Source organism: Procambarus clarkii, chromosome 43 (genome assembly GCF_040958095.1).
Source record: "Procambarus clarkii isolate CNS0578487 chromosome 43, FALCON_Pclarkii_2.0, whole genome shotgun sequence".
Lineage (NCBI taxonomy): Eukaryota > Metazoa > Arthropoda > Malacostraca > Decapoda > Cambaridae > Procambarus > Procambarus clarkii.
The window spans coordinates 10,675,461-10,685,654 of NC_091192.1; the positions used below are offsets into that span (position 1 = coordinate 10,675,461).

Below are 10,194 nucleotides of genomic sequence, written 5' to 3' on the forward strand. Positions count from 1 at the left end.
GTGAGGGAGGTGGCGTTGTCTGCACGACTTATCATGTTGTTTACTGGTGACCACTATGGTCTTTGGGCACCATACCAGTTTACTTGTACAAGTATGGTGAATAAAACAGGTAGATACTTATATATAATGTGTGTATATAGTGTAATAACACCACAAACAGTATTGTTGGAGGAGAAATATTAGTGCATCTGGCCCCTTGAGGGCGGCCGCCACCAGCTGACTGTGTGAGTAGCTACGTCTTTGTGCCTTTACGCACCATACAAGCTTAGATGTACAGTTATGGTGAACAAAACATGTAAATACTTATATATAATGATTCTATATAAAAGCAAACAAGTATGGTGGGAGGAGAATGGTGGCAAGTCAGGTGAGGTAAGGGAGGGAAGGAGTGGCAGCCAGTGGCGGGCTGCCACTGCCACTCAGCATACCAACTTAGTGGTTCGTTATGGTGAACACGAATGTAGATACTTATATATAGTATCTGTATATAGTGAATAAAAGCAAAAACAGTATTGTGGGTGGAGAATGTGGATGATTCAGGTGACTTGAGGGAGGAAGTAGCAGCCAGTGGCGGGCTGCCACTGGCACTGCCACTCAGCATGCCAACTTAGTGGTTCGTTATGGTGAACACGAATGTAGATACTTATATATAACGTCTGTATATAGTGAATAATAGCAAAAACAGTATGGTGGGAGGAGAATGTGGGCGAGTGAGGTGTTGAGGGAGTGAGTGGAAGTGGTGGCTGGCGGGTGTGTGGCGGTCACTCCTCGTTACTTTTTGACTCATAATAGCAATTTAGTGGTTCGTTATAGTGAACAAAACATGCAGATACTTATATATAACCTGTGTATATAGTGTAATAACCGACAAAGTATTTGTTCACTGCTTGATGAACATAATTGAATCAACAATATGCACACCATATTTTTGAGTACAGCGATGATTCACTCATTTTATTATATAAATTTATCACACTACACACTATTGAATAATATTACAGCAAAAAAAACTATGAAAAATCAATCAGAGACATTGAAATAATTAGGTAATTATTTCTTTGTGGCAACTCCAGCCTGACAGCTGGCGAGCAACAGACCGCCTGGGACGCATGCTGAGTCAGCGCCTGTTTTTTGCCAGACTTCCCCGCCCTATAGCGGGCAATATATGCCACTTACGATTTTTTTATTATTTTTCCCATGAGCAGTGAACACAAATTAGCAGGTTTAGAAGAAAAAATTATTTTTTTTGTTTGGTATGTGCATGTGAGTGACCCATGCTAAATAGCCAAGCGCCATTCAATTGTTAATCTTAATTAGTATTAAGTTTGTCTTAGTGTTTTTCTGCCCGAAAGACTTTGCGTAATAGTGGCTTTAGGCATTGTTTGTACTAGCTCTATCTATAAATCCATCAATGTTTGTATCTCACCTTGTGTGTATGTATTTTACCCGAATAAACATTTAATTTTGATTTGATTTGAGTTGAAAATGGTGTCAGTGTCAAATACATATAGTACTTTTTACTTTGTGTTTAATTAATCTCTCACTTTTGATTTTCAGGCTCTTGGATATGAAAAGAAAGTGTTTAGATGCTGCACGAAATGGCGGTAATGTTACTCGTAACAGTGGTGGTGAAGCTTTAGTTTTAACTCTGTAAGGTTATGTAAATTATGCCTATTCTGTGTGATAAAATCATGCAGCCTATATAATCTTGCCAGCTCAATTATTCTATTTTCTGTGGGGAAGCCCTTTTGGGTTCTGAAGCTATCATCACTGATTAAGTACTACGTAGTGTCATCAGCTGTGGAGATCTTTTTGTCTACCAGGGACCACGAGCCAAAACCTGGCCCTGTCAAAGAAGCACAGAGTGTGATAGTTTATTGATCATTTTACATTTAAAGCATATCATTTTTGCCATCACTCTGGAAGGCACCCAGAAAGATAAGTGAACCTGGTTCCCTCAGAGAGGTGTAGGGAGCAATGACCTATGAAAGTTCCACTCTTTGAGAGTATATTCATGTCTGCCATCGACCGGGGTTTGGTACCCAAAAAACTAGGTGCCCCAAAACAGACTCAAACTAGTAAAAAATTGCAACCCAAGACCAAACAGAGTCCAAGAACTTCCTTCAAGGTAAGAACAAGGTAATATGCATATCATCATCAGACCGACATGCCACTCATTTGTGGAAGGAAGGGAGGGGTAGGCCCTGCCTACATGAGCCGGCCGCCTTCTCATCAGTTCGTTGACTGAAGCTGGCTGGGGCTGACATCTTCTCTGGCCTCAATTTCCTGTCAGGATTTTACCCTGGTGGTTGTACCTGCTGTGTGTTGGGGCATTGGCCAGGAGTACCAATAATTACCTATGTGTAGTTACAGGATGAGAGCTACGCTCGTGGTGTCCCGTCTTCCCAGCACTCTTTGTCATTTAACGCTTTGAAACTACTGACGGTCTTGGCCTCCACCACCTTCTCACTTACTTCTTCAGTACTTCGGGCTGCATGCACTTAGGGTTATCTTCCCTTGGCACCCTGTAAGTACTTCCCTTGGGTCACAGGGTTATCTTCCCTGGGGTTTTCGGGTTCACACTCCCATAGGGGTTGCTGTTGCCTGACATCAGCCTTGCCCTTGGGGTCAGCAGGGGGGTTTTGCTGCTTTTGTTTGGCCCCCTGGGTAGGGAGTGTTTGCTGCTGGTTGGGGCGTATGGTGCTGCACAGCTCGCATACTAGCAGTGGCTCTCTCTCTCTCTGGCCTCTTGTTGTTGTGGTGTACTTTTGGGGTTTCTTTTAATTTCTTTTATGTTCTTTCCTGCCTGGTGGAGGGCTGCCTTGCTTCCCATTAGGTATACCTAGGTTCTGTTTGGTAGTCCTGCACTCAGCCCCTGAGGTTGCTCCCTTCATGGGTATTGCCCAGTAAATAGACGGGGTTCAACTGGCTTTACAGCACCAGTGTCTGGGCTTCCCATTGGGACACCTCTCCCTTCGGGCCCTGAAAACCCCCGTCGGAGCTCGGGTGACTATGGATATGTCTTCATAGTCCCATCTCGCCTTGTGCGAGTTTGAGGGTTGTTCATTGCCCTTGTCTCAGGGTGACGATCATCTGTTTTGCCTCCTTCCTTCGACCCAGAGTCATGCGAGACTTGTTCCCTGCTCGCCATCTAATTCACCCATTCTTCTTGGAGAGATATTAGGGGTCAAGTGGCGGTCTCGTTGCATGCTTGGTTTTTGTTGGTGCAGCGCACTAGGTTGGTCGCCCACTTGAATGCCTCGGGGCTGCCCCATTTTGGTTTTAAGGACCCGGACTTCGGGGGGGGGGGGGTCGCCTCGGTTCAGTCCGCGCCCCCTCAAGTCCTTTCCCAGTGGGCATGGTTCGTCCTACTCCTTCCCCTCTGCTGCCCGGCTCCCAAACGTCTGAGGGTTTCAGAGTCGGAGCTGGGTTTAGTTATGGATGAGACTTGGGCAGCCACGGGGGCTGCCCTATTCAATGGGGAGAGAAGGTCTTCGAAGGTCTCCTGTTCCTCCCACCGAGGCTTTTGGGTCTTACCACCAGGTCCCCCTTCTTTGATGTGTTTTCCTTGGACTCTACCTTTTCTTCAAGGGTGGAAGGCATGAAGGATGGCTCTGCCCAGGAGCCTGGATTTGAGGTTTGCGAGGCTGGAGGGGAGTTGGCCTGTGGCACTTGGGCCCCATTTGATCTTGACTGGGCTTTGGTGCCCTTGGGGTGGGGTTTGCTGTTGCAGGGTTTGGGGTTTTCGTATCCTCCTTCCCTGTATGGGTTTAATATGGGTTCGGCTCCCCCCCCCCCCCCCTGCATCAGGTTTGTTTCTGAGTTCCTATGGGTTCCACAGCTTCATCCTTCTGGAGGTTTTTCACCTCTCGGATTTTCCCTGCAGAAATTCGGGAGGCACTTGGTACAAACCTCCTGTGAGACCCGGATTTTGCCTCTGATGGATCCGGTCTTTCTTGAGTTTGGTTCCTCTTCCCTGTTTTGGGTGCATTATGAGGTTCCAGTGTCTTCCTGGCTTGCAGACTGCCCTTTCTTTTCGCTTGGGGCATGGCACGATTTTTGTCATCCCTGCATGCTAGATTGGCAGGAGCTTACTACTGTGTTACAGGTTTAATTGGGGTGGGGGGTGCTTTTGAGAATGCGTGCCTTTATGCCCCTGTGCTTCCTCGTGAGGTTGGCTTGCTCCAGTTGCACGCTCAGATCCCCTCCCTTTCAGGTGCCTTGGTGGCTGAGGATCTTCGCGCTCGAGGGGCATCTGGCCTCGGTCTTGCGTTTCTTTTCCCTTCTCAAACTGTCCTTGTACTGGCTTGTGGAGGACGTGGAGGCGTTGAGTGTCAGGCCGTCGTCTGGGGTGTTGGCCTCAGCTGCTAGGGCGTCGAGGGCATTACTGAAACTGTATGCACCTATCCTCCGGGAAGCAGTACAGTATCTCTGTTGTTTGCCTCTTGCCTTGTGTGTCAGCAGGCCACTCGCTCTCTCTTTTGATTAGGCCTGGGCCCTGGCTCTTAAGTTTTTGTTTCCTTTTTGTTCATTATTGTTTTCGGACATGGTTGTTTCTCAGTTTTTGCAGGCGGCTTTTGCTAGTTGCCGTCCTCTCTGATTTGTTAGTGTTCCAGGGTGGGCGTTCTCGCGCCTCCCGAAAAGATTGTGCCAGGGCTCAAGCTTCTGTTGGTTGAAGTGGGATCTTTGTGCCAGCTTCTGTGCCGGTGTCTTCTCCAGAGCTGTCTTCATCTGGTCAGCACGGTGTTTGCTCTGTGCGTTAGTCGGCTTGCCCCGATCCTCCGAGGGGAGGAGGATCGGGGCAGGCTTCTTCCCTTTTGCTCCGTTGGATCATTGGAGTGGATGCACTTGGGTGTGGTCGAACGACTTTGTCCCTCAATTGGGTTTCTCACTTGTTTCCAGTGCCAAAACAGGACTGTGTGGATCTTCGGTTCATTCTGGACTTGTCCCGTCTGAACCGTTGGATTCCTTGTCCCTCCTTTCGGATGACCACTCTGTCCCAGGTCCTGCTTCTTTTGGGGCTGGGTTCTTGGATAGTCTCTGAACCTCTGGGATGCGTATTGGCACATTCCCATTCATCCAGGGTTCAGGGACTGGTTAGATTTTGTGGTGGGCGGCAGGTTTACCGCTCTCGTTGCCTTCCCTTTGGGCTGAATCTGGCACCCCGCGTTTTCACACGTCTTCCCAGGTCGTGGTGGCCCGTATGCATCTGCCAGGTGTTCGGGTTTTGGCCTACCTTGCATCTGGTTGGTTTGGGCTCCTAGCCAGTCCACTTGTCTGCTCGCCAGGGATTTGGTTCTTCCCAGCTAGTCAGGTTCGTGTGCTTGGTGAACTGGAGGAAGTACCATTTGGTGCCATCCGTGGTTTGGACTTGGCTGGGCCTTGTTTGGAATTCTCGGATAGCATCCGTGTCTCCCCTTCCAGTGGCGTTGCTTCGGCTGCAGTCCCGCCTCTGGCTGTTCCTGAGGGGGTCCCGGATCACTTGGCATTTGCTCAAGAAGCTATACGGGAGTTTGAACTTCGCCATGCTGGTTTATCCACTGAGTTGGGTTTGGCATCAGTGTCTGTTCTGGTTCCTTTGGGGCAGTCCCTTCTGCCGCTCTCTTCCGATCGCTGGGTTGGTTCACGGAGAGCCTTGCGTTGGTTGCTGTGTCTCCGGCTTCCTCTTCGAGTTTTTCGTGGTTCAGTGCTTTGGCGCCTTTTGGAACCCCTTGCTCGATGTATTCACAGACGCCTTGTCTCTCAGCTTGGGCTTTGTGACCAATGATCACCAAGCTGGCCAGGGACGGTGGTCTCCGTTGCTCTGTCAGGCTCACAGCACTCTAGAGGCTCTACGATCCGAATCCATTGAGACTGCCCAGTTGGTTCATTGCCTGAACTGTGGGGGGTCTCTTTGGTCCTTGGCTCTTTGGGGCTGGTCTCTTAGAGTGGATCTTCTGCTGAGTTCTCGGTGTTTAGCTTTCCGTGCAGTTAACATCAGGGTCGTGTCCAACATCCTGGCGGACGGCCTGTCTCGGTTCATTTCCCTTTCCACGGAACGGACGGTCGACGCAACTCCTTCAGTTGGCTTTGCTGGACATTCGTGCTCCTGGAAATGCACCTCTTCGCATCTGCGTGGTTGAGACATCTCCCTGTATGTGCGGCATCCTTCCCCAACTGCGGAGCTGTCGAGGTAGAGGCTTTTCAGCAGGACTGGTCTAGGTGGGGTTGCCTGTACCTCTTTCCCTCAGTCCATCTGTTGCTTCAGGTTCTGGTTCGGCTGGAGTCCTATCAGGGGAGGGTTTCAGTCGCTCCTTACTCGTTGTCCGAACTTGGGGCATTTTCCACGGCTCCGCCTCTCAGCAGATCAGGCCAATGAGGTAACTTACTGGTTCGATCTACTCTTCCACTTTTTGCGTTGGGCATTTTGACATGTGTGTATCACCACTTGTATGGTGATCAGATGGCTTCTCTGATGGTGTCACACCTGCGGTCTTCTCAGTGACAGTATAAAGTCACTTGTGTTCTTTTTGCCACTTCCTCTCTCTTTCTAGGTTGACTTCTGTTTCTGTTCGTGTTGTTTTGTCTTTCCTTTCCTGGCTATTCAGGACAGACATCTTATGCCGAATACTGTCATCTCTCATCTTGCGGCGCTGGCAGAGCCACTCCAGCTTGCGTTTGGGGTGGATGTCACTTTGGCTCCCTTCCATAAGCTTTCTCATGCATTTTTCCATCTCTGGCGTGCTCATGCTCTGCCTGCGCCATCCTGGTCTTTAGATCGGGTGCTCGCTTTTCTCTCTCCACCTCGATTTGTTAAGGCCCCTTCGGTCCAAGATTGTTTTCTAAATTATTCGTTTTTGTTGGCTTTGGCCTCTTGGGGGTCGGTTCAGGTTTTTCTTCCATTTGCTCAGTCTCCGAACTGGTGAGCAAGCGGCCGGCTCATGGAGAGGGGGTTGGCACGAACGAGCGGTGCGTTGGTTTGTTGACGATTTGCTTGTTACCTTGTTTTTCTTTGGGGGAGTTCTTGGGCTCTATTCGGTCTTGGGTTGCAATTTTCTACCAGTTGGGATCTGTTTTGGGGCGCCTACCTTTCTGGGTACTTAACCCCAGTCAATGGCAGACATGAATATACTCTCAAAGAGTAGAGTTTTCATAGGCCATTGCTCCCTTCGCCTCTCTGAGGGAACCAGGTTCTAGCTCATGGTTCCCGATTGGCATAAAACTCCTTATGACAGAAGCCCCAGACTAATATAGCTAATATCAGTCTGATAGCTCAAGGGAGCCAACGGGGCTCTTCTCAGAAAATGGTGTTTCATTACATTCAACTCTAGTTTTTAAAAAAAGGAAATTTTTACTTGATAATACCACTATAATAATGATAATTCTTTATACTAGTTACAGTATATCAAAGATACTGTGACATACTGGATTTAAACTATTGGTTTTTGTATACGTAATAAGGTTATTATTGTGCCTTAATACACCTATGTTACTAGTTGCAATGTGTGTGGTGTGCTACAAAACAAGTTTGCATGGGCTGCTCTAGTTATTATGAGCAAGTTCTCACATAGTATTATTACTTAGTACAGGTAGTTATTCTCATTCGACACACTCTTGTTCCATTTTGACTAAAAAACACTAAGCTTACTGTGATCTTATACACTAAGAGATTTAGGAATACAAGTACAGTACCCACACAACTTATTTTGAGTCTATTAACTGATTACAAAGTAATGCATGTTTTAGAAAGTGGAAATCTGTTTAATTGGAGCACTGTTATGTATTAGAAGAATAAATGTGAAATGCTTTTGGAGTTTTATTTACCATATTTTGTAACAGTAGTACAGTTGGGTTCATTCTTGACTCGTAATTAGAAACTCCGATTCAACTCCTCTGTGGGACAGAAATAGTTGGCCACATTTCTTAGCACCTAGTGCACCTGTTCACCTAGCAGTAAATAGGTACTCAGGAGTTAATCAGTTTGTTGTGGGGTTGGATCTTGGGGTCAGTAGTTTGACCTTTGGGGGGGGATCTTGATATAAGCCCAACATGTATATATACAGTGGAACTTTTGTTCATTTGTATATACAGTGGAACCTCGAGCGACGAGCGCCTCAATTTACGAGTACTGTATTTGGAATAACGAGCGTGCCGATCGCTGACAATTTGTCTTGATTGGCGATCGCTCATTTGATTAACGAGAAAACCACATGGTGAGTTCCTGCTGCTTCTCGCACATTCTCGGACGCCTCTGATAATGCAAATAAAATATTTTTTTGTTTAAAGATCCTAATGATGTTGGGATGTAAAGGGGTGATTGCTGTGATGTTGCAAAGCATTAAACAAAATTTGTAGAATAAAAAAAATGAAAAAAATTGAAAAAAGAACAAATGTCAAAAAGGTTTATTCGGTGTTTGTCAGGTAGGCTGCTCCATGTTTCTTAAAAAAAAATGGAAAAATAAAATTGAACAAATTTGAAAACGGACAAATGTCATAAAGGTTCGTTCAAGGTTTGTCAAGTAGGATGCTCCATTATAACAATCTTTCTTTAAGATTGTCATAATGGAGCATCCTACCTGACAAACCCTGAACGAACCTTTATGATATTTGTCCGTTTTTCAAATTTGTTAATTTTTTTTTTTTTTTTTTTTTTTTTTTAAGAAACATGGAGCAGCTTACACCTGACCATACACTGAATGAACCTTTTGCTCTAAAGAAAATGGAAAAAAATTAACAAATTTGAAAAAAAGTCCAGTGGGATTGCTCTCTCCATTCTCCTCTTCTTTCTGACCCTCCTGATAAGGTTAGGGCTTCCCAGGCAGCTACCGAGGCTGTGGTCTCATTTGGAGCCAGCAGTTGTTTCTTTTGTTTCACTGACTTTTCTGGTTGCCTTCCCGGGTTGTGGTATAAGTAAATAAATGTCACCACTCTCTGTGCCTCTGTGAGGGAGGACCAGGCTCCGCTTGTCCCCCAGTAGGCCAATCAACCTGTTCTCTTAAAAATAACATTGCTTTTCACTCATATGCGTGCTATGGCCAAAACTGGCCTTAATTTTAAATGAAATCGGCTCACAAAAGTGATGTACTGTCTCGTTTTCTGTTCCAGTCCTCCGACTTACTCAGAAAGGTTCGGAGAGGAAACTTTCAATTAACATTTTTCATGGCGTTTTGAAACTTAAGGAGAATTTCCTGCCCACCTAACCTACCAGAGGACCCTTAACTGACTGTTTTTGGAAAAAAAATCCAAAATTTATTTTCAATTTTTTTTTCATTTTCAAATTAGGTCCAGTTTCGGCCATACGGGCAAACGGCCAATTCAGCCGTAATTTGTAAGAGGACAGGTTGGGCCAATAGAACTCTGCGGCTGATGCAACTTAGTAGATGGTACACTATCAGAAATACTGTAGTAGCTTCAGGGAAGCACAAGGGGGCTTCACTCCAGACAAGCAGTGTCTGAAGAGGTGTAATAAAACAAGAGTAATTTACAGCCATTTATTGTGAATCCTAAAACATTTCACAAAGGAATTAATTTAAATATGAATAGCGACCAATGAGTGATGAAACGGTAATTACCTAACTCTAGTTACAGGATGAGAGCTATGCTCGTGGTGTCCCATCTTCCCAGCACTCTTTGTCATATAACGTTTTGAAATAACTGACGGTTTTGGCCTCCACCGCCTTCTCACCTAATTTGTTCCGTCTACCACTCTGTTTACAAAAGTAAATTTGCTTATACTTCTCTGGCAGCTTTGTTTCGTTAGTTTAAATCTATGACCTCTTGTTCTTGAAGTTCCGGGTATCGGGAATTCTTCCCCTATCAATTTTGTCAATTCCTGTTACTATTTTGTACAAGTGATCATATCGCCTCTTTTTCTTCTATCTTCTAGTTTTTGCATATTTAATGCCTCTAACCTCTCCTCGTAGCTCTTATCCTTCAGTTCTGGGAGCCACTTAGTGGCATGTCTTTGCACCTTTTCCAGTTTGTTGATGTACTTCTTAAGATATGGGCACCACACAACCGCCACATATTCCAGCTTTGGTCTTACAAAAGTCGTAAACAATTTCTTTAGTATTTCACCACCCATGTATTTAAAAGCAATTCTAAAGTTAGAAAGTGTAGCATATGCCCCCCCTCACAGAGGCACGAGGAGCAATGGCCCATAGAATGCACATGTGATTTGGAGCATTCTATATCTGCCATCGACCGGGACAGGCA

At 45.9% G+C, this 10,194-nt stretch overlaps 1 protein-coding gene across 1 annotated transcript in view; it reads left to right on the top strand.

Annotated features, from left to right (window-relative positions):
- The window catches only part of LOC123755719 (intraflagellar transport protein 81 homolog), a 192,451-nt gene extending 184,665 nt beyond the window's left edge, over positions 1-7,786 (top strand). Inside the window, exon 15 of the mRNA XM_045738459.2 lies at positions 1,558-7,786. Within this exon, the coding sequence (XP_045594415.2) occupies positions 1,558-1,654 (97 nt within the window). The 3' untranslated portion in view covers positions 1,655-7,786. The remainder of the gene's footprint in view (positions 1-1,557) is intronic.
- Positions 7,787-10,194: the final 2,408 nt, after the last annotated feature.